Source organism: Augochlora pura, chromosome 4 (assembly GCF_028453695.1).
Source record: "Augochlora pura isolate Apur16 chromosome 4, APUR_v2.2.1, whole genome shotgun sequence".
In the NCBI taxonomy this organism is placed as follows: Eukaryota; Metazoa; Arthropoda; class Insecta; order Hymenoptera; family Halictidae; genus Augochlora; species Augochlora pura.
Window position 1 is genome coordinate 6,357,711 of NC_135775.1, and position 23,942 is coordinate 6,381,652.

A 23,942-nucleotide genomic window follows, 5' to 3' on the forward strand; every position below is an offset into this window, starting at 1 on the left:
ATTTACTTTTTTAAATAATTCGTCTCTTTTCCAAACGTCTTTTACATCTACGTCCAAATGAAAAACGAATGGCCAGTTAGTAGAGAGTATTTTTTTAAACGATCCGCTCGAAGATAAAGGTTTGCTCATCTCCTTAGCGCAGCGTCAAGCCCAGCCTCCAAAGCAATCCTCCAAGTTACCCCATAGACAGGGACTTACCGATGGTCCCCACACCGAACACACACCTATCCCGAACGTCGACATCCTCGACAACGTGACAAAGTATCGCATATACAGAGTGGGCGGGGAACATGGGAACATTGAACCGCGTAACACAGAGGAATGCCACGTTTGTTTTTTTTAGGGCAGCGCAGACACACTACTCTACCTGGTATACTGTTATTAGGTGGGGTGGACCCCAGCAACTGACCCAGTCCGAATCTGGAGCTCTTGCGCTTCAGGATAGGCGCCGAGTATTGCCGGCTGTACACCTTTTCCTTTTCTGCGCGGTCAGGGAAGTGGAACACAGGTCAAAAAAACAAAACACACACGTGTGTGCGGGTCAAGCGACGACTAAATCATGTGAAACAGTTCCGTTCAGCGAAGTCGCCACAGACAATCGAGTCTTCACGAATCGTGTCTGTCGATTCGATTTTTGTGGACTTACTAGAATACGCACAGTTCTAGCATTTCGCAAAAAAATTGAGAAGTCGGCTTGCGCCGAGCTCGCCTCTCATTGGTAAGCGTATTTTGTTAACAATTCCTAAACAAAGCCGCGCATTGCGTTTTCACTAAGGAAAAAAGTTCGAATGATCTCATTTATAATATATGTACTGTAGCAGATTTTTGTTATCATATGTTCGAAAAATTGTATCTTGGTCAATTTTTTGGGAAAGTTAGCACTGTACGACGTAATCTTCGGACGATCTATTATCTATTCTCTGGCGTTAGTCTAGCTTGCAAGGTCCGACGAGGATCTAGTTCTGATCAGTCTTTCGTCAAGCTTTTAGCAATGATTCGCTTGATTCGGTTTCAGGAGTGTCGATGGACCGCGGATCTTTGATATAGATAAATATAAAAAACAGAGTTTATTAAAATTTATTAATTCTGAAACTTCTATCAAATTTTATAGATCACAAAAATAGTCCCTCGACACGGCATTGTAAAATCCGCAGTCCAAATGTCGATTGCTTTCGATACCCCTGAACCCTGTTACCTTGCTTCGTGTCCTGCCGAGGGATCATGGACGCAGGCGCCGACATAGTTCGCTTGTAGGGCCACTTTGTGCCGAAGCTTGCACTCAAGGTCTTTATCGAGTTCGTCCCGCTGCCATCCGATTGCGACAGAGCTTCTTGAGCCCTGTGCAACTTCTTCATGAAGATCTCGCTGTTGAGATCCGTGTTTCTGAGATCTGCAAAGCAATTCGTTTCTCTGTCTTGTTCTTTCCACTGCAAAATTCTTTCTCGGCGCGAGAATGCGGCGTTTAATCGACTCCACTGATTTTCGATCGAGATACTCACCGCGCAGATAGGGTATATCTCCCGATCTCTCCAAGCTGATCTGAGCCTCGAGGAACAACGTATCGAATCGATTCAAAAAGAACTCCCAAGTCAAGATATGTCTGTCGCTCAGACTGTTGTGCAGCTGGTAGAGTGACTGCAGCACCATCGGTCGGTCCACTATCACTGAATCGAACTGAGTCTCCAAACAGAGGATCAGCGACTGAGAAGAACAATAGTTTATCAAAGAATAACGTTAGACCTATCGCCTATCTTATTTCCTACAGCTCAGTTAATTTATAAATTTTTATTTTATGAAATTGCTTTGCTCAATGTATATTTAATTTGTAAGAGTAATCTTTAGACTAGCATCTGAATTGCATCTAATACACAAATCATAGCCAATCTGCACGTCTAATAATATTTTAATATAAAAGTACCTACTATGGAACGCTTTGTACCCAATTTGGAACGGTACGATATTATCACCGATTTTATTATAATTGAAAAGTGTTATTGCTGAATATTGATGTTACTGTTCCATAGATTGATGTGTCTAGATGACGTAACGAACGTTGAAATATCTATTTAATATGAATAAAATATATACGATCACACTAGTAAAGTATTACAACGAGACATCGTTTGAAGTGCATCAAAAATTCAAATACACAATATGAAACAATCGTATACAAATAAAAATTTTTTACTGCCAATTGTTATAGTGGATTTATAAAGAACAATGTTCAAAAATATGAGTAAAATTTTTACGTCCATTTTGCTCTATGTATACATGCTGTATCTATTTTTATCATACTACTGTTTCAAGTAAGGGTCATAATTGACCAAAGTGTTTCATGATAGGTACTTGCACCGTATTAATTTTTCTTCCTCGAGATTTGTAACCGATACAGACTCAATGTATAATTGATCTACTCGGTGCTACAGTTACACTCTTCCGGCTAGTTAAAAATTTCTTATAAATGATCACCGCAAAATCGTACCCTCATGGCCGCGTCATGGATAGTGCCAAGGAACAAAGTAGCTCTCTGGGCGACATAAACGTTGCCGTCGTCCATGCTGGCTATCAGATAGCAGAACGCGTTCGCCAGCGCAGCCTGAAGACTGGTAACGTTCCTCAGAGGTGTCGAGTCCATGAATCTCGCGATCAACGTCACCCTCTCGACTAGCGAACGACGAACACGAAACAATAAATCATTCCGATCTGTCGCCTCTGTGGTAGCACAGTGAACTCCTCGATTACCTGCCACGAAGCGAACTCGCCAATCTGAATTATGGAACTCCTCTTGGATCAGCCTCCAAAACGTGTCGGTTCCGCAAGGTAGAGTGACGCAGTGGAGCAACAACGGCACTGTGATCTGCGCTATGTGCGAGTACTCTGCGTTCAGCAGCTCCCATAAACTGTGACAAGCGGAACTCAGCGTAAATATTGGAGAACAGTCTATAATTGATAGAGTAATAGTTACTTGGAGGCTGCAGAGAATATCTGTTACTTTTCATTCAGCTGAAAGTCGAACCGATTAAACAACAAATTGTTGCAGTCGTAAAGACTCCGGTTATGATTAGACTGCGGATTTTATGCGTTTATAGGAAAAATGATAACGCGAAATAGCTGGACTAGTGTATGGAGGAAATATAATCCGTTTTCTCACTTTTTGATCAAGAGATTCTCTTGGCACCAGGTGAAGAATCCTCGGTGGTCCTTCACTGCGATGTTGAAGGCGTCGCCGTACAAACACATCACGTTCAAACACTGCAGCATGTAGTAAAGGATGTCCGGCTTCTCGATCGTCATTATTTCCTGCGTTCGAACAAATTGAACAGTGAAAAACTTTGAAATAACATCAAACAGTGAAATAGAAATTCTTAACAAGTGTTAAATTCATAGGTTGCCTGGTATCTATGATTTCTTTTTCTATTTAGTACATGATGAAAGCGAGACGAATTTTGTGAAAGAATAAAATTGGCTTCTGGCACCTTCAAGAGTTTATGAATGTACTGCAGCTGCTCCGGAAGGTCCTCGATCTTGAAACGAAACTTGCCAACGGACGTGTGCCAGAAATCGGCGTCGTCGTTCTCCGGACTGAGATTCAATGGCTGATCGTTCGCTCCGATTAATCGAGGCTTCGCCACGCTCACCGTCGCCGTCGCTGAAAGAAACTCGTTCGATCAGCAGACTCGAAAATAGCATTACAAACTTCTACTTTTGTAAACAATTCGAGAAACTTCTGTTCTCTTCGCTTAGAACTTTCGAAGACTCGCATACGCTATGAATCCACACTCGACAGCAAAGTTGAAGCGTCGGTAATTTTTAACAAAAATTGTTGCGACGTAATTCAATCCTTAAAATTAAAGGAAAAAGTCCGAATTTTACGATGCTGTGAATGAGATGATCGAAGAAAATTTTGCAACTCCTTGGGGGATGTTGAACTTTACACTTTTTTGATATCACGAACATGTCTTTTTTCGGATAATACAGTCGTGGGATGCATGATATTTAAAATTAAAATATGGTATCGTAAAATGGAGACTTCAAGCATTAATTTTTGCTAAAAAACATGATTTTATGATAGCTTGTTACGCAGTTATAGCTCTTCGCAGGTTGACAATTTTTCGGCAAAAAATGACCGATGCTTTAACATCGACGTCGTGTATATTAATGAGCTAAAGTTCTAAATTCGATGGACCTAATTCTGTAAGATTTAGGGTAGTACAAGCTAACATATGGCCAGACGTGTAACTGGTAGTTAGCCACGGTCGATAGCACTCAGCTATTCAACGGGAGTAATTAATTCATCGAAGTAGAACGAGTCTACGTGTGGTCAGCCGTCGCTGGGAGCGATACAGGTTCATCGATTTTATTCTATTGTTCACCGTATTGTATCTAACTCTGTCATTCTATAAAACGTGCATCTACATCTTCATTTTCCAAAATTGAATTACGAAATTGATATTTTTATTCAGATATTTTTTAATTTTTTATTCTTCCTCGTCGTATTGTACCTTTCTTTTAATACTTAAAGATAATAATGCCACTAAAAGGGATTCTTTGTTATCTACCTAGACCTACAAAGCCCTACATAGATTTTTTCACTCGAGTGACAAATCCTCCGCAAAAATTAATCAAATAATTATTATTTCTAATCCTTTCTGTAATAAACGCATTCTATTAATACGACGAATTCAGCGGAAGGTTAAATTCCTAGTTCACGAATTTGTTAATAATTGCTACAGTTAGCGGTTCTATCTTTTATGCTATAGGATGAGGGGCTCGTTCTCACCTACGTCGGTCTCCGAAAGGGTGACAGCCCTGGCAACGGCCGATATCACTTTCTCCGGCGGCATGATGGCCGCCAAGTCCAGCTGCTCCGAAACGGTCTCTACAGTGGCTGTCATGATCTGTTCGAAGAACTGATATAAACGATCAAAATAGCTACCTCCGGCCACATAGATTAGCCTACCGTGTCAGTGGTCACACAACGCCATTTCGCAGTGGAAGAAGAGAGACAGAGATAGGCGCGCGCACACACACAGTTTAGACGAAGAGCATGCTGCATTGTTTGTTTTGGTTTTGTTTTTGGTTCTTGCAGAGAGAAGTGTATTCGCACAGATAGAGAGGGGAGATAGAAGACGGTGTACGTTAGGCGGTGTAACACTTTGTGTGTATACAGGGTGTATCAGAATTATTGTAACTTCCGAAAAGTGAGGGGTTCCTGAGGTTATTCGGAGTAATTTTTTCCTTGTCGAAAATGTGATCCGCGGCTTTGTTTCTCGAGTTATTAACGAAAAACGTTAACTAACGGGCTGCGCGGTCGAGTCAGCGAGCTGAACATGCTTCGCTCCGGGGTGCGACGGAAGGAGGCGGTTATACTCAGACTTTGAGTCGCGTTCGAAATAATGAACAAGAAGTGAATTTTCCGAATTTTAATTAATTTGAAAAATCTCAGAAATATTAGCTGGATGGACCTCGTTGGACCACGTTGATAATTCGCGCGCTCGCGTCCCATCGGCTACTGTTTGTTATTAATAACTCATAAACGAAGCCACGGATCACATTTTCGTCAAGGAAAAAATTACTCCAAATAACCTGAGGAACCCCTCATTTCCCGGAGTTACAATCATTTTAATACACCCCGTATAGAGATATTCAGCCATTTAATTAGATCGAGGGTCACAGTGTGCGAAGGAACGCGTCGAGCATACCTGAGGCATGTGCGCCAGAACACCTCCGACAGAGTGCATTTCCGGCACCGGCATACTGATCACCACGTCTGCCTTCGAATCGCCTTTCCTCGAACCCTCTGGGCTCTTCCGGCCGTGATCCTCCGCGTTCTCGTCCACGATTTTCTGTTAAAATATACGCCATTGAGAACATTGATTTTGAAAATAATTGATTGCTTGTGCGATTAATTTTTTTAAATCTTTTACCAATTCGTATATTTGTTACTATATATATACATTTGTTTATTATATTTATTCTTATATTATTCTGGGCATTTTTCGATCATATTTTGTTCGAAGATTTTTAAAAGTATTTTTCAAACGTTATTAATGAACGATAACTATAACGTCAATACTGAAAGGATTATAGATGTTTAATACTTGCTATTCAAGTTTCTTTAATAAGTAAAATTTTTAACTGGGTTAACCAGTTGCTCTATAACATAAGTAACTATGTATACTGCTACTAAATAATCTGTTAAATTTAGTAATTAAATTATAAATACCATAGTAAATAAATCGAAGCAATAAATTTCTAAAAAATACTTCTGTCACCCTAATCTGGGAATGAAAGTAGACTTTGCAAGAAACAAATTTTCCTCGCTTCGTTAGGCGCGGAAGAAATCGCAGGAGCAAAACTTTCTGTAACAGAAAAGCTCTTCAGCTTTGCGACTCGTTGAGTTTACAGCTCGAAATACATCGGTGCGACAGGGTTGAGACCCTGAGACCGTCACGGTCGATCTATCGCAACGAGGTAGAAGTGCGTCATTGAACGATCCACGTGTAGAAACACGTCGCGGACGCGGGCGATCACGGTTATTTCAGGAGACATGGCCTAACGAACTCACGTCAGGCGGGTAAGCTGGATTTTCCGGTGCCATGTAGGTGACCAACTGCAGGCAGAGCTGATGCCAGATCACTCTGGATTCGCAGTAAGTGCACTCGGCACCGTCGCTGTCCGAGTTGCACACGTGACAGCTGTTCCAGTTCGATGCGACGATCGACTTCATCAGGTGGCACGCGTCTCTGCACACCCACGTGTTGATCCCCGTGTGCTTGTCGATGTTCTGCAGCTCCATCTTCAACCCATTCATCATTCTCAGTATCGTCGATTATCTACCTCGTCGACGCGTTTCGACTTCTCCTTTGCAACCATGTGATTCGTTTCAATATAACGAGGTTGGAATACAGATGATGCACCGGCGAATAAAAAATGAGACTACTGGTGCAGCGATTTCGTTCGAACTCGACTGTGACGTAATATGCATAAAACGAGGGGAGGTTTATGTCATCGTTTTGTTGCATTCGAATTTTTTCGTAAAATATAGACACTCTAGTGCTGCAACCTTTTTTGTGTTTTTGCTCACAAGAAGGTTGCACTTGAGAATTTTTATCTCTAATACTGATTGCTCGATCGAGTTGATTCTTTTCTTGTTTTCATCGGAAAGATTTATTTTATTTCAAGGTTTTTTTCCGTTAACAGATTATTTCTACATTGTTCTTTAGAAAAATTATAAAATCTCTCCTATCCTTCAAGTATCTTCATTTTTCCAAAATTGTAGTGAAATATGTAGTATATAAATGTTTAGTATTCAATAATCATATTTTGAAGAAATTGATTCGAAGCTAATATTAGAAAGCACGTTATTATAATATTAATGACGAAATTAAATAATTTGGCGGTTTAATAGTCTTATCAATGGAACCCGTGTGTAATTAATAATCTACGATAAGATTTTATTTTTTTATAATATAATATTAAGCAATTCCATATATTTACTATATTACTTAATATTATACGCTACTACTATTATACGCTAAGTTTGAAATAATGTATTATATATCTCGCCACATTGTCGATAATCACATGCACCGACTTGATTTCGATAAATTGTATGAAAACTGTAAGCTTACCTGTTTCAGCAGAATGTCCAGCATGAGTATGCAACAGGACAGGTTTAGTTCCGCGTTAGTAGTAAATTCCATGTGTCTCGGTGTCGGTTGCAGATCGTCGGACAATGGCGTCGACTTTCCCGAATCGTTCTCTACAACTGAACATCATCGCCATCCATTTAATATTCCAACCTTACCTAACACCGTTTACGATTAATAATTCTTTCGGTATTTTGATATCTACATATAGCGTTTCCGTCTTCGTCCTCCTTCTTAGATCCCTTGGTAGGTTTCTGGCCAGACTCGGAGGAATTCATGGCGCCCATAACTGCCACACCGTCGCTGAACATCGAAAAGAGTTGGCAAAGTGGAATGCTGATCTCCAACATGGTCAACGTCTGCAACCAGTTCAGCGCTTGCTCTTGCACCTTCGCGCAGGTGTTGACGAACCGTTTCGCCACGAAATTGTACATCTTCTTTGTGTCGAAGCCTAACGGGCTCATGTCGCGGTCCAGGATTTTGCTGGAATCAGAATATTCGGTATGATGGTCGTTGAAATTCCCCAATTACAAATCTGGAAATCTTAACACTTTGTAGCATGATTTATTTCATAGCTAACTTTAGCTACAGATTCTATTATACCTCAAATTTATGATACAAATTTGTAGTAATTAAATTCTATGTATAAAAAAGTATTATAACAAATTTTATTTAGAATTAATTTTAATCTAAATTATAATTAAAAAGCTATTCTAATTTACAATTTCTATTTAGGTTTCTATTAAAAGCCTATTAAAATTGACATTTCTTTAAAAATTCAAATTAAATTCAAAATAGCAAAAATTCATTATGATTAATATTACTCCTACTTGAAATTAATTAATTTAAATTTCTATTAAAAATCTATTATTCTCTAGCTCTTCTTCCATTTAGCTCTTAATTTAGCGGATCGTATATGAAATCTTTGTCACGTGTTTAACTCGTTATAGTGCAATTGATTAATTTATTTTAGCTATTTATCTCTTCATTCACCTCTCGACAATATTATCTACATCGCTTTAAAAATCAAGGCATTTTCTTGCAAGAAATTGGACTTTGTTAAAAAAACATTTCCCTTTATGTAACAAATATCGAACAAACATACCACAGGATCATCTTCAATTCGTGAAGCTCGTGCTCGGGTACGTCGTTCACCATGGCCTCCATCCAGTGCGGCATCACGTAGTCCCAGACTTCCGGTGTGATCACTTCGTAAGGTACCAGACAGAAAAGACGGTTCAGTCCGTCTTTAAGATGCGAAGTTCTCGAGGCGAGCGTATCCCTAAATCATTGTTCAGAATATTTGCTATTATCTAGGCACTTTGCTTTAACACGCATTAAAGTCTCTTTACAGTAGATACGGTCGACAATGATCAGCCCTTCGGCAGAAATTCTATGAGGTGAAAGTATTATCTTGTCGGGAATTAAAATCTTCTAATTGTAGTTAAGTTATAATATTTAAGTCTTTCTCGGTATAAACAATTTTAATGGACTTGGACTATTCAAATTGTCTAGCATTTAAACACAAACTCCATTGATTTATTATTAGTTAGACAGTCGAGAGAACTTGTCGAGATTTTGAGACTCTTCTCTACATGAAAAGTCTATCAGCAACAGTGAGTAGATGATTTATATAATTATTGTTGCCATAGTGTACATCGGAGTATTATATAATATAGTAATAATAATGACATGATAATATTTATTCATGTATACGGTTAAAAAGCCCTTCGTAATAGAAGAAATAAAAAAAGGAAATATTATATGGCCGTTGCACAAGTATAGTAAAAAATCGAATACATACAAATGCAATACAAAACAAGGAGAAACTGGCGCCGTTGAGAAAGAAATGAAAGAAAATGAAGTATGGAAACGAGTTGCAAAAACAATTGAGAAAATGTTGCCGATAATACGTACCAGTGTCCACCGACGCGAACATAATCCGCAGGATGCGGCAAAAGACACGAAATGAAGACCTCGTAATGGGACTTCATCACTTTCGAGAGCCAACCGCAGACGCACTCGGTCTTCAGCTTCTCCAGCGCGCTTTCAGCTTGTCCTGCGAAATTCGACCGCGATTAAACCCTACCCCCGATCAAACATATCGTTCGTGGAATCGCATCGAGTTTATCAATTCGCGGAACGATTAGCCAGAACACTCGGCGTCTTCGACGAAACATCGAATTTCGTTAACGCGCTCGGAGAATTTCCAACACAGATACAGAAGCGAAGTCTGGGACGACACATCGAGAACAGATGGGGGGGCGTTCACAATGTAGAAGCTGATCAAAATCTGTGTTTTTGTGTGACGTTGATGGCATGCGGGAAAGTCTGCTCGGACTTCGATTTCGATTCACCGCGCGGTTTTTCTAACACTACGTGGATGCATAGAAACCACGCAAGCAAATATCGTCAAACGATTCGACGACCACCGGCCATCGGGGTGGTGGTCGCCCGGCAAATTATCGACGTGGACATTGATCGAGATTTGGCAGACGCAGATTCTATGCATCGGTTGGCTAGATCAGCCGCGACGCAGACGCACTCTTGTCCCTTGACACAGCAGCTTCTCGGGTAGCTTCCGGTTTGACCGTGTCGTGTGTTCACAGAGATTCCAGTGGTGTTTTCCAGTCGTGTGTGTGTGACATGTACGCGAGGACGCAGAGGCGTCGTCTTGGCAGACAATGTTTAGCGACATTCCGATGATCCGATCGGTCGACCACGGATTTTATAAATAAAACTTTGTCGACCGTAATCTGATCGGTAGATCGTGGATTTTTAATACAGAATAAAAATTGTCACCATAATGATTTCTTTTTACTGCTTTATATTTTTGCGACGAACGCATAAAATCCGCGGTCCGTTGATCAACAGAAAATTCTTCGAATCGAAAAATATTTAAAGTATTCTTTATTATCTTCAATATATATGAAAAATCTCAAGACTCTATACGAAGTAAAAATGATAATGTTGTAGGATTTATTTGCATGCCTGCGAGCGAATTAAAAATATCGCGGAATTTCCAAATAAAATTACGATTTGTTAAATTATGTTCGAAAACTTCGTAACGAGTCTAACAAGATATTATAGTGCAAAGAATTAATTCTTTAATTAGTGTATTTTATGCGAGAGAAGCTTGGCAATCTCTTGAACATTGAACTCGACGGTAGATGCATCCAAAGAGCGTTAAATAATTGTTAGTGGATAGAGCGATAGAATCCGAGAAATATATTCAAAAATAGAGTCGACAGAGACTTTGCAATCTCAATCTGCGAAGGTGACGCCTCCGCGAGAAGCGTTCGGCACAAAGATGGGAGGAGACATCGATTACACTGATTCACTGATACCATGTACAAGGACACCGAGAGAATTTCGAGAGAACAATGGGGCGACACAGAAGCTGGTCGAAACAATGTCGAACAGGGGTAGGGGGGCCACAGTGAAGCTTGGAGAAACACCGATCACACGAAAGCACGAACACGTATACATGAATGTTTTTTTTTACCCACGAGTCTTACAGTGAAGTTCGTTCGTTATTTGTGTCTCGTTGTTCCGGGCGAACGCCGCTTTGCCACTCGGAATATATCTCTGTGTACCGTTATGGAACGATTGATCTTTCGTTAGGACTCGCAAGCTCGAAGGCAAAGGGAGCTCGACAGAAGAGAACCAATGAACGAACGCGTCTTCAGGGTGTCGTAAAAGTTGTATGGTCCACTTGAATGTGCCTACGATCGCGGCCAGAGACTACCTACGTCTAGTGATGGGTTGGCGACGCTCCGAGCCGCTTCGACGATCTGTACAAGCTAACATTTTTATAAATACGGAGCTTCTGTAATTTTGTGATTAATTGGATGCTCCGAAGATGGAATCGCGTGAAACATCCATGAGAATTTTAACGATCGAGATGGCCTGGTCTTGGAGACGTTCGGCTCGTCGAAACGATTCGAAGTTTCGACTGGTTTCGCCCATCACTACCTACGTCTTCTACGTCTACGTCATAAGTGTATATATGCGAAGTGTTAAATTACCAACAGAAAAGATAAGGTGCATAAGGCTTTTTTTAGTACCATCGAATGAGTAGGCAGTAACATGAAACCAATGAAATAGCATTGACAATAAACGCCCGAGAATATCGACGGATGTGTCCTGGTTCGGGGTGCAAAGCCCCACCAGCAGCCAGACGCCGAATCTGCCGAGCAGCTGCCGCTCCTCCAAGCTGGACGGGTCGTTCTGGACACCGCCGCTCCCGGAGCCGCTACCGGTGCTTCCTGGGAATCCTGTGCTGCCCTTATTAGTACTTATTTCCGAGTTGTCTCGGTTATTATCCATACTTAGCGGTTCAGCCTCCTTAAGCAGGCTGCAATGGAAAGAGGAACGCGTTTAGTGACAGCGAAACGCGCGATCGGAGCTCGCGTCCGTCTATGGTCGGCGAAATGTTGCAATCCTCAAATGACCGGAGCTTCGAAAAGATGCTCGACAATTTCATCGGCGAGATCGACATTCTCTGTGATTGGTTCGCTTGAAATCGTTAAACGTGTTCAGTTTCTTCGAACAAATTCTCGTTTTGTACATCGGGCGTACGCCACGCCCACTTTACTAGATGGGCGAAGACTCTTGAACGATTCGTTCGAATTTGGCTTAAATCTTTCGTCAGAAACAAAAGTGAAATTCATAGCATTTTATCATTACTGTTTTATATAACCAAACTTTTCTGTATAGGTTAAGCTTATACCACGCCCACTTTGATAAGTGGGGGAGCTTCTGAAAGAATTTATCGACAAGTTTCAATTTTGCATCAGGGAATGTGTAAGATAAAATTCACAGCATCAAATCTCTGTTGCTTTATTAAACCGTTTTTTATCCCGCCCATTAATTACACACCACGCCCCTTTCTGCTACGGTATGGAGCCTTTCCAATGATATATCAGAAATAATCTGATTTCACGTCAAGTATTTTTCTTTATTTCTAGTAACAAAATTCTTGTGCTAGGAAAAAGATAAATTAAAGATGTAATGATCTCTGTTGCATCGTTGAGTCGAGCTTTTCCCCGCCCATTAAGTAGTCACCACGCCCACTTAACTATGCAGGTACTTTCTCGACGATTTATCAAAAATTCTGATTTAACTGTTGCATGATGAAATATATCAAATAATTTTGACGGTACTTGTTCTTTTACTTCTGTCAACTTTTTCTCCGCCCATTTGACATAAGTTCCACCCACTTGTGCGAAAGAGAGCATTCCTCGAACAACTCGAACATTGTATTTTGACATTGCTTGTTGGTTATTTCCCTAACTTTGTTTCGCCCATGTAGCACTTACTTGCGATCTTCCGAATGCAATGAATTTTTCAATACTTCCATTAACAATTTCAAGCGGACTGATTGTTATAAATACATCGAACGTCGAAGAACCATAGCTTCCACGTTCAATGACTATGTTTGAATCCCTTCGCGATCGCCTCGATCCTTCAACAAAGTATCATTAAATCTCAGAACATCGAGTTTACTTGATCGCAAAGAAATACAACGAAAACTACTTTTGTCAATCGACGACAATGTCGATCAACGATTCGGACATGTTTCTCGAAATGTTGACGGACTAGTTAGATCTAGATCGACCACGTAGCGGACTCAATCTCAGATCGCGATCATCCTAGCTCGTATATCGGCATATTTACATCGATGAAGAGAAAACTTTTGAAAGATCCACGATTGATCGGCAGCCAATTGATAGTTGGAACATCGATTCATTGATTTCTGGGTTCTAACTACTCTGTTCATGCTAGTTGCAATATAGAAGACTACCAAATGCAAATCGAGGTGTGAAGAAAGTGTATCTCATTGTTATATTGTAAACTGAAAAGTCTATCATCGGACTGAAATCTCTTTCTATGGAAACGAAATCAATCGGAAAATAAGGAGGAAACCTAATATTCGATTATGGACAATTTTTAATCTAATAAAATAGTGTGATCAGGTTGCTGCACAAATTACGTCTGCTTTTACTTGATTAAAAATGGTGTCAGTATAATTTTTCTTTGGCAAATCGTTAAGAAAGTAAATAATATTTGGGAGCACGTATAATTACTTTTAATTGAATTATTTTTTTATTGTTTCTTTTATTCTCGTACTTTGATTTTACTTTACGCTTAACTTTTCCAAGAAAATATTAAACTTGTTAATCCATCTACCGTTCCAAACGTTTACATATTTCCGTCATAAACGTGTTAATTCCTCGACGATAAGCTATCGCAAATTAAAGGGTAAGATATATCTCCAACGATCGAACAATTAATATTCAGCTATCCGATTGGGGGCATGTAATATTCGCAGCAACTGGATCGGCAAAATCAGGTCGGGGCGTCCCGTTAAAATTGTGTTTCTGTGCATGCAGCGTACCGGTGTGTCTCAGGTAATGGGTATCTATTCAAGCCAGTACCAGGTGGATCTGTTTTTATTTGTGGAACGGTACCAGGTGCTGGTGTGTTGTATCCAGGACGTGCTACGACGCGCTGTGTCCTCGGTAAGGCGCATTGCAACTTTTAAGGTGCACTTTTCCTATGCTCTACACGCTGGGTGAATGCTTCAAAGTCACGTGTGTGTGTCTTACGCCGGCCACTTGGCCAATTCGTGAAAAAAAACTTGCCCGACGCTAGAACCGCCGCGGCGCAAACCTTCCACGGTTGCGGCCGCCGTCAAATTCTTTCCCCCGCTCGTACGCCTTTATTTAATCATTCCACCGTTTCGTTTAACAACTCCTGCATTCATTTGCATTCGGCTGGACGGCACTCTTCCAACGATCCTCGATTCTATCCGAGCACGATCGAGTGGACGGTGCGTTAATTGCACGTTGCACCAGCTGCGCTTGCGATCCGAGTATTTACTATTTCTAGCTAGCTAATTGATCTAACTATTTCCTCGTCATCCTTAATCTCATTCTCGTTATTTATTTGCTATTTTACTAGTTTCACTTATTTCATTGAAATCAATTCTTTTCGAATGAGCTACGTGTTAGGTTGTTCGCAAAGTTCTACTCATATTTCATAGTTTGTATAAAAATTCGTATAAAAGATTAGAAACAATCTTTTCGAACAACTTAATATTTTATATCTTCTCTTTCTAATTATTCTAACTAACAAGGGAAGTTCGGCAATCTGAAAATTCCTTTTTGAAATTGTACAGGTTTTTGGATGTAGCTTCCTTATTTATCTATATATCTATTTTTTAAACTCCAGTATAAAAAGATGGTTGTAATAAAAATTTAATAGCTCTTCACGTTTTCGAAGGAAATATTATGAAAACGGTAACAAAGTATTGAAATCTAAAAAGACTTTATATCGTTTTAATAACATCTCCTTGAAAAGCGTGAAAACCTATTAAATTTCAGTTTGCAGAGCTTCCCTTATGTGCTCTATTCGATTCCTCTAATTCTTCTCTATCGTAATACCGTTTTGCAATCAATTACGTAGCTGATAGAATTTTCGATAGCAAGTTTCGCGGTGTACTTGGCGGTTCCAGCGTTGGTAGCGTATCGAGACACGCATCAAGAGCAATTTAACTCGTTCAATGCGTTGAAGCAGAACGGCTTGTTGTTATCGATCGGAGTCAAAGTTTACGTCGATAGGTCCGACAGGTCAATCAATTTCGGCGAGATCAAATTTTGCGGTCCGTGCGCGCGTCGTGTCTCGATCGCTCATGGATATTCACAGACAATATTCGGAGCGTTTGATGACCACGCTTAACGAAGGACGGTCCGAGCGACCCGCTCCGATTGAACAAAACGAAAAGAAAGACGGGACCGAGAGCGTGCGAACGCCCTCCGTTGAACGTGATCAGAGCATCATGTCTTACCAAGCAGGATGGACCAGCACGAACAAACACGCAAAGCAACAATGATCCTGCGATCATTTCGTTAGTACGCGGTCATCGTTTCTCTCTCTCTTTCGAGCGTTACTCGTCGATCGATCCTTTTTCAATGATCAAACAAAAAAGTCAAGAAAAATTCGTTTTGTCTGAAAAAACAGAAACATCCGTTCGCGCTCGTGGAAACACAGGACATGTGTGTGTTTCGCTGTTGCTCGCGATCCATGGATCGGCGGGAACCGATCGAGCGGCATCAACGTGCGTACGCGTCGTCGGGAAAAAAAACAAACAGATTTCTCGCAGCAGAAAATTCGACATCGACGAGACCGAAGAGGCAACGAGCTCTCGGCGAATTCTCGAAACTAATTTTTTACAAAATCGAAAGCTAAAGAATCGATTCTCTGTAGTTATTGTGAAAAATTGTATCGATCAATTGCAATAATCGATGGACTGCGGATCATGAGATACACTGCGCATCTTCAACAGCGTATACGTGTTCTTTATGCGAATTGATTCGATCATGTTTTTAGAATTTTAGAGTTAATTTTAGAGTTCCACTTATTGGTCACAGTATTTAGTTATTAATCAATGATTTAAAGCCGTTTCTCTCGGACCAACGTTTTCCCAGGTCGTTCACACAATTAAAAAGAAAGGACTCTGTCAATCGACTCGATATTTTAAGTGTGCCTTAAGAACGAGTTCTACTATCATTCAGAGTTGGACAAAAAGTAATCTGATTAACGACCAACGTTTACAACTTGTTATTTATTACAACTAATCTATAATGATCTATAATAACTAACCTATAATCATTTATAATAACCAACCGGTTATAATCGTTAACCGTTAATTAAATTACATTTTTCTAACGTCAGAAGCGCGGAGACCTTTTTGGAGTCCCAGTATACCGCACATAAAATCTCTATTTCCATGAACAAAACGACCTGAAAAAAATTACACGATTCAACAAAAGCAGGATAGAAACCCCTGCGAAGCTTCAGTCGAACCAGTCACGTTTTTCTATTTGTTAAAAATTGGCATGTATTTCGTAAAGAGATGAACTTTTGTTTGAAGAAATCGGCAAGATTATAAATAGGATCCGCGGTCCAGCGAAACTGTTCTTTCCGACACTCGGCACTGGAATCGGCTCGTTTCCGGTGTTCAGAACCTGTTGCCTCCGCGTGCGACAGCGTCTCATAAAACTCGTGCAAAATCACAGCGACTGTGAGTGTCTCTTATCCAACCAGTTCCCATTCTCTGTTCCCATCGCTTGTCGAACGTTAAGCGGGTGGTTACACGATCTCTGAGCAAAGATACAACAGACTCCGGTGCCCGTTGATCGCGCGGTTCACTCACCTGACGATCGCTTGGACCAGGTAGGTCTGTGTTTGGGAGTCCAGCTTGGACACGTGCGGCAACGCCATGTGATAGACGTGGTCGCTGCCGCAGCCGTTGTTGTGACGGTGCTCGTGACAGTGCTGACAGTGGCGGATCGGCCGGTTCCAATTCGAGTTGGCGCACTCTGTCGAGAAGCATATGCTGGTCGCCGTCTTGTCGTTCGACTTGCAGTTCTGTAACAGGTCAGTCGGAATTTTAACACGTTATTTGCTGTAAATCCATCACCCTCACCGGTCCAATAATTACAATATAGGCGGCAGAAATCAATAAAACCGCAAAATTTGGTAAGAAACTTTGGCAGTCGAGTAGTCCAATGTATCACAAAAGCTATCATATAATGTATCAAAATAATATTAATATTGTCAAATTTGTTTATATTTAAAAAATCTGTCGTAAGCGTTACTACCACATGAGTCGCAAAATTCAGTATCACATGTCTAAAATAAACCACGTTATATAAAATGGAAATTCTATCGATCGGAAGAACTATTTTGGATTTCGAGTTATAATAGCTCCGATCGCGAAGGGTTAAACAAAGGAATGCGTATCAGGAGATGTTTGTTTTGCAGAAAGATCCGCAGACTAGATATCCCGAGTGTACTCGAACGCACCACCCACCTTGATCTCGCAAACCATGGACACCTGTTGCATGGGGTGCAACATGTCATAAAACATCTGATTCGGATGCTCCCTGTTAATTTCATTGGCGCACTCGATGCAGAGGTACAGGGGCGGTGGTTTCTCCGTGGCGAACGTGATCGATATTCGATGATCGTAGCAGACTTTACCAGCCGCCGCGTTGCCGGGGTTAGGGCAGGAGTCCCTCTGGCAGACGAAAGGTGTCAGGTCGTCTGAAATCCAATTTCGAAAGTGTGTTGTCAACTAACGAATTATAAAAAATGAAGCGAGGTAATTCCAACAGTGATACTCACACGAAGTTTTCATAAGGACCGCCCTTCGATCGAATAGATCAGGATTGAAAGACGGCCAATAGTAGAACAGCAATTTCGCTGCGGAGGCTCTGGCTGGTGCTGTTCCGTAAGCTACCACGCAGAGGATGTCCTTAACCACGCCTGGTTTCACTGCCATTAAACATTCCAGCAATTGCCGGTGCTGGGCTGATAGAGAAAAATAAGAAAGTTTGTCGAACAATTCATTTTTGTCTCTTAATTCAGGGGAAAGTTGAGGTTGCTATTAAAGTTACAGCACTTCAAAAATCGACAATTTTTAGCGATCCTTTAATTCTATGGAACAGTATACGCAACTATTCAAGAATTATTGTTATTATCATATATACTGTTATTGCTGTCAATATCGTGCTGGTCAATCGAGAGAAGAATAGAATAAATGTCTGTCGAATCGCTTCAACCCGAAAATTTTAGGGCTCGAGGATTCCATGTAAAAGCATAGCGATTAAGAATTTAACCTGGATTGCTGGAGTATTGGAAGATCATCATGATCACGGCGGCGATCGACTGACTGGCGGCGTTCTCCATGCCATCCTCCGTTTTTCTCGCTGCAACAGAACCCTTTAAGTGGCCACGATCAATCTCAGGGTATCGCACCGTAGGAACAGGAGACTCACCGATTGTGAATGGCAGGATATAAAAGCAGAGATAATTGACGATATCCTGGTGAAGCTCCACCGGAAGCACCGAGATCGAGCTGGCGGTTAAGTACGGCACGTTATCGATCAGATCGTGATCGAGGAAGGGCAGCAGGCACGCCAGACACTGGAGCAATGCTTGGCCGAACGCTGAAACACGTTTCCCGTCGGTAACAAATTACGACCATAAATTAGAGAATTCAAATTAGAGCACAGTAATCTCCTTGTTAAAACGTCTATTAAAAATTAATCGAAGATTCCTCGTCGTAAGCTACGAGGCGAACGAACCGAACAAATTGATGTGAATGTGCGGAACCACGTCCATCAGCTGAGTGAGAGCGTTGAACAGCTGCTTGTAGTCCAAGTTAGGGTAGAGTGCCATGCGTTCTGCGTCGAGCTTCTGCGACTTGATCATCTCCAGAGGAGACTCGCGGACCTCCTTCAGCAATGCTGTGATGGAACAGACAAAGAAACATGTCTAAAGAGTCGAACAAACGAGCTTCGAATAGAATAGATTTGGGAGTTCTTACACAACAAGGTCTGCGAGAAGAACTTCAACGTGTTCGCTATATCGAGGCCGGAAGGCACGGGTTGATTGCCGTGCAGCAGTCGTTGATAATATTCGTGGAGACAGGTCAGCTTCAACGAATCTGAAGCAACACAATGATCGCAACGAGATGAAACTTCTAGCAACAACCGATCATGATTCACGGAGAATGATTCGTTTACTCACAGGCTGCAAACCGCGTCCCCATTTTCTTCGATGTTCACTATTCCCTGTTCAGCAGAAATTCCTTTAGAAAATTATTGTCGAACTGTCACGACCCCTGCCTCATGTTCCCCACTAGATTTCGGCTAGCACACCACCAGAATGTTTATTGCAACGACGGGGAATGTCACGATGGTTTTAGGGGATGTCGGCGCGTCACGGCGACATTGTCCCGTACCGCTGTTTACGTGTCGATTTTTAGGCTCGTTACGAATCACCGACGTGACGGCACACGTCGTGGCATGTTTTGCCAGGCTGCAGAATCAGCACGGGTCCATCGCTGAAGACGTGTCGGTGGAGAATGAGCGCGCACGTCGTATCGACCTGTTTGGGAGCGCGGCGCCCTCTCATCTTTCCATCCCCCCACCGGGACGATTCCAGTTTCCCGGGAAAATCCAACAAGCCGAACGAGATTTCCCACAGAGTTTCGTCGACGTTTTGTTAATGAAAAGCATTACCGAGCTGGGCCATCGACTCCTGTATTTCTCAGCACGTTACTCGCACTTTGAGTTGTGAAAAAAGTTATAGTGATTTGTCGTTTCGTTGCTTTTGATACGTTTCATCATTTACTTCACAACTGCGACGATTATTATGACAAAACTTATTTACTCATAAAATTAAATAATTAAATCATTTACTTATATCTTTATTTATATTTATTTATTTATTTATAAGAAAATTTAGGTTTATTGTGCAACAACATGTAGTCGCGTATTTAACTCCTTGCACTGCAGTGAATCAGACAAGTGATTTACATGCATGATTTACTATATAATGTTATTCGTTCTTCTGAATCAAAAGAAACAGTTCAAATGACGTCAGGCGCCTCCCATTTTCCGGAGTTAAAATAATATTGGAACACCCTGTATATTTTCTAGAAATGCAACAAAGTTTCCAAAAACAAATTGTTGCGCTCTTATTTTTCAAAATTGCTTCTGGATACAATCGTTGCCTATTTTATTTTTGGAGATCCAACTTTTAAATACGCCGTTTTTTAAATATGTTCTTTTTTATTACATCTTTTTTGAAGATGTACGAATCGCTAATCGCGTTTGATCCTGAATACTGTCTTAAAGTTCACCGTTGTAAAATCGCTGGAAGACGCGTTATGCAAGGCGCTTCCTTGCATTTACGTAAGCCCGTTCTCACGAGCTATGACAATCACTCTGTAATATCGTCATCCCCGATCCAATAAGCTGCAATTACGTTTTTAAAGGATTACCAAGCATTTATGGCGGCGTCGCATTAAGCGAATTAATCCAGTTGTAGCGATTTATGGGCTGATTTGCTCCAAAACGATTCGACAGTATCGGATAAGATAGCATTGAAATCTGTTGTTCCCGCTTCGCGCTGATTTGTGCTTCATCTCAAACTGCAAAAACCTCCTTGCATCAATTTTAACTAACCTCTATGAACTAGCAAAGCACAGATATTCTTCATCAATAAATCACGTAAAAATGCTGAGTCAAGTTGTTTATCATGTGATCTATATAATAAATATTCATCTAAGATAATCATCGAAACTAATTCTTTTTTGTCAAATAATTTATTCGAATAACGATTATTCATTATTCGTCATAAATTATTCTATCTATTTATTCGCATAGAAATTGTAGAATTATTCGAATAATAATGCGAATAATAATTTTTTATTTTTGTTAGGTAATTTTATGAAAATATACTTAATAGATCGATACACTGTGATAAAAAAGCTTATATACCATCATCTTTATTCCAATCGATTTTTTTCCGTATGGCTTCGAGTATAAATAAATTCTTGATTGGAAGTAACATTTTATTTCCAATCGTCCGAATAAAATTTTGCCCAACTCTGATATTCATGGGCCAAGAAGTTTACAATTCTATTATGCATCATCTCTTTGTTTGAAAAGTTGCTTCGTACTAAGAGAAAAGGTTGCAGCCGACGCATGCGCGTTCGCGTCGAGTCGACGTACTATGTCCGCCAGAATTGAATTTTCCTCTCACCTTCTGCAATATTTAGTAGTTATGATTCGAATAGATCGTTTCCAAAGATAAAATACTTCATCACGCAATGTGTTAATTATCTGCATGACAGATTTTCCTAGCAGAATTTTCGATTAAGAACCGACTCGCTTTAATCTCATCTTCGAAACCGAGTCTCCTTGAAGTTCGAAAGTTCAAGCGCCCCGGAGCTCCAATTCTCGAACCTCGCTATTCCGTTTGGCGGTCCTCGAAGCGCGACTGCAAAACGCATCGGCGATTTCGACCGAGGTTTCGTGTTAAGGCACTGTCAACCGCGGTTAACTGTGTCACGAGGGGTCGATTCTAGGTCGGCCTATGACGTGCAAGAGCAATCGATATTATCTAAATACAATGCACACCTCGCGAGCGGTGAAGTCATTCGCTGGAATACGTGCACGTTAATCGAGCGACGGGCAAGGCTTCGATCGCTCCGCGAGTCATCGAAATAGTCCAACGGGGAAATAGAGAAGCTCTCGAAATAAAACCAACCCTTTTAGACGGCGCACCGGGGCAGAGTACTACGAGCATGCGACAAGCTGATTAATCGTCGATGTAACAGTGTAATAGAAATACGCTCTCTTTAAAAATAGTTACATTCAACGACTTTAAAACATGTTTTATATAAATTCGCTATAGATTTTTCCTGGAACATACGATTTTGTTTTCTTAATGAATGAAACGATTCTCAACTCAATTGGAGAGAATATAGGATTTTAGCTTTAAGTGAATTGAACGCTATTGAAAATATTTGTACGCAATATTTAGAAATAAAATATAAGGAATAGGGATGGTATAAAATTGTAGAACAATTCAGTAATTTTTATGTAGATATTTAGTGTACTTTACATTATTTATTTTACTTATTAATTATCTCACAGCTGTAGATTAATTTTTGTTGGTATATTCTATTAAAACCACCCCTCATTTGCAAAAAAAACAGCTCGAAAAAAGTATAAGATAAAACAGTGTCGTGCTTGATTATATTAACTAAAAGAATGACAAAATAGGGGATGCATTGACGTCAATCGCTTTTTTTTACAAAAGCCACCCCATTACCACAAAAAACGTCACAAAGTAAAAACAAGATAAAATAGCCTTTCTTGATTATGTTTATTAAAAGAACGGAAAAAAAGAGTGGGTGCATTCTTCTTATTCAATTTTTAATAAAAGCCACCCCTTCGTCGTAAGAGAACAGCTCAAAGCGGCTACAAAATCAAATAAACAAACGGATTTCGCCTCGTTATGCCCATCGAAAACATGACAAAAAGGGGGGTACGTCCGAGGAATTACTTTTTAATAAAAGCCACCCTCGTACACAATTGGAGGGCTCGCTGGATTCTGGTTATTAAAAATATCCGAAATGGAGACGCGTTCCTCCTGACAAGAACGGAATTTCTGCTGTCGAAAGGGAGAAACAAAGGGACTCTTCCCTGATCAAGGGAGGATGAGACCTCGAGGGGTGTGAAGAGTCTTCGAAGGCAGGTGACCGGATCGATTTCTGTATCTCGCGCGCGCACGCACACATACACGAGAACACCCTGCCTTGTCTCTCTGTGCACGAGTGCAGTAGTGACGCAGACGCGTGCCTACGCGGAATCGCGTGCTAGTAAGCTGAGCTGCCGTGAGGGTGGATGAACCGTGGAGGTGGCAGGATGATCCAGAGGAAGGACGAAAATGGGGAGACCCCGGAGAGGGTTCGATCGAGAGGGAAAGGGTCGCCGAGAAATGGAAATGATGGGGGAGGGGTTGGGACAAATAGGGTTGAAAATTCGAGGACAGGTCGAATGGAAAGACTGTACACGAAATTGTGGGTTGCTGCAGAAATCACCTTTTGGTGACAATCTTTCAGTGGCGAGAATTTCGTAGATGTAATTGCAAAGACTAGATTCATGGTTAATTCAATGAAGAGGGTTTGACTCTATCATAAATAATAAAATAGGTCGTTGAAGGCACTTCAGCTTTTAAGAAAAATGCGATTTGGAAATCATTCTCAACCGTAGAACCACCCTCTTCTGCTTTTCGTATAATATACTATATATTATTATTATTTTAATTTTTAATAGGTTATATTCCATAACTTCAATGTTTCAATATTTTTTTATATGATCGCAGCAAATTAAAAATGTTATGTCAAGGGTTAAATGTACCTGAACAATTATATTTGAAACCACCCTTAAGGAATCCATTCATGAACACAACTAAAGATAAACCGAACCCCATAAAAATGAGAGTAACAAGATAAAGAGGGAAATGCAAAATTAACAATAAACTAAACAAAAATATAAACCACACTTCATGAAGACGAATAAAAATAATCGAATTGAGGACCACGGAAGTCGGAAAAATAAAATAAGAAAGGTAGCCAGCAAGTGGGGGTAACAACCCCTAAAGTAGCAAGGTGGGAGTGAAAAGAGCAAACGTGGATATATCCAGGAGAAGGGGAGAAGAAATAGTTGGAACGAAAACAGAAGCAAGCGTGGACGTCGTCGAAGGGTGGATCGGGAGGGGTAGTAGGAGGAGGAGGAGGAAGAGGGTGGATCAGAGGCAGCGAGAGGGCGACAAGGACGGTGGGCGGGATATACATGGAAAGTCGGGTTGCCTAGGACACCACATGGACACCACGTTCGCCTGCGACGTCACGAAACGACG

At 40.8% G+C, this 23,942-nt stretch overlaps 1 protein-coding gene across 1 annotated transcript in view; it reads right to left on the minus strand.

The window, feature by feature from the left end:
• The window catches only part of Unc79 (UNC-79 domain-containing protein), a 31,249-nt gene extending 11,765 nt beyond the window's left edge, over nt 1-19,484 (minus strand). The window contains exons 1-23 of the mRNA XM_078177756.1: nt 19,254-19,484; nt 19,051-19,170; nt 18,809-18,970; nt 18,500-18,670; nt 18,341-18,430; nt 17,847-18,032; nt 17,533-17,765; nt 16,873-17,087; nt 11,720-12,009; nt 9,570-9,711; nt 8,758-8,934; nt 7,858-8,135; nt 7,635-7,771; nt 6,569-6,799; nt 5,703-5,846; nt 4,781-4,910; nt 3,477-3,649; nt 3,152-3,300; nt 2,743-2,900; nt 2,483-2,664; nt 1,500-1,701; nt 1,196-1,390; nt 368-481 (exon numbers count right to left, since the gene is read on the minus strand). Of these exons, the coding sequence (XP_078033882.1) occupies nt 368-481; nt 1,196-1,390; nt 1,500-1,701; nt 2,483-2,664; nt 2,743-2,900; nt 3,152-3,300; nt 3,477-3,649; nt 4,781-4,910; nt 5,703-5,846; nt 6,569-6,799; nt 7,635-7,771; nt 7,858-8,135; nt 8,758-8,934; nt 9,570-9,711; nt 11,720-12,009; nt 16,873-17,087; nt 17,533-17,765; nt 17,847-18,032; nt 18,341-18,430; nt 18,500-18,670; nt 18,809-18,970; nt 19,051-19,170; nt 19,254-19,275 (3,901 nt within the window). The 5' untranslated portion in view covers nt 19,276-19,484. The remainder of the gene's footprint in view (nt 1-367; nt 482-1,195; nt 1,391-1,499; nt 1,702-2,482; nt 2,665-2,742; nt 2,901-3,151; nt 3,301-3,476; nt 3,650-4,780; nt 4,911-5,702; nt 5,847-6,568; nt 6,800-7,634; nt 7,772-7,857; nt 8,136-8,757; nt 8,935-9,569; nt 9,712-11,719; nt 12,010-16,872; nt 17,088-17,532; nt 17,766-17,846; nt 18,033-18,340; nt 18,431-18,499; nt 18,671-18,808; nt 18,971-19,050; nt 19,171-19,253) is intronic.
• Between the last annotated feature and the right edge of the window lie 4,458 nt (nt 19,485-23,942).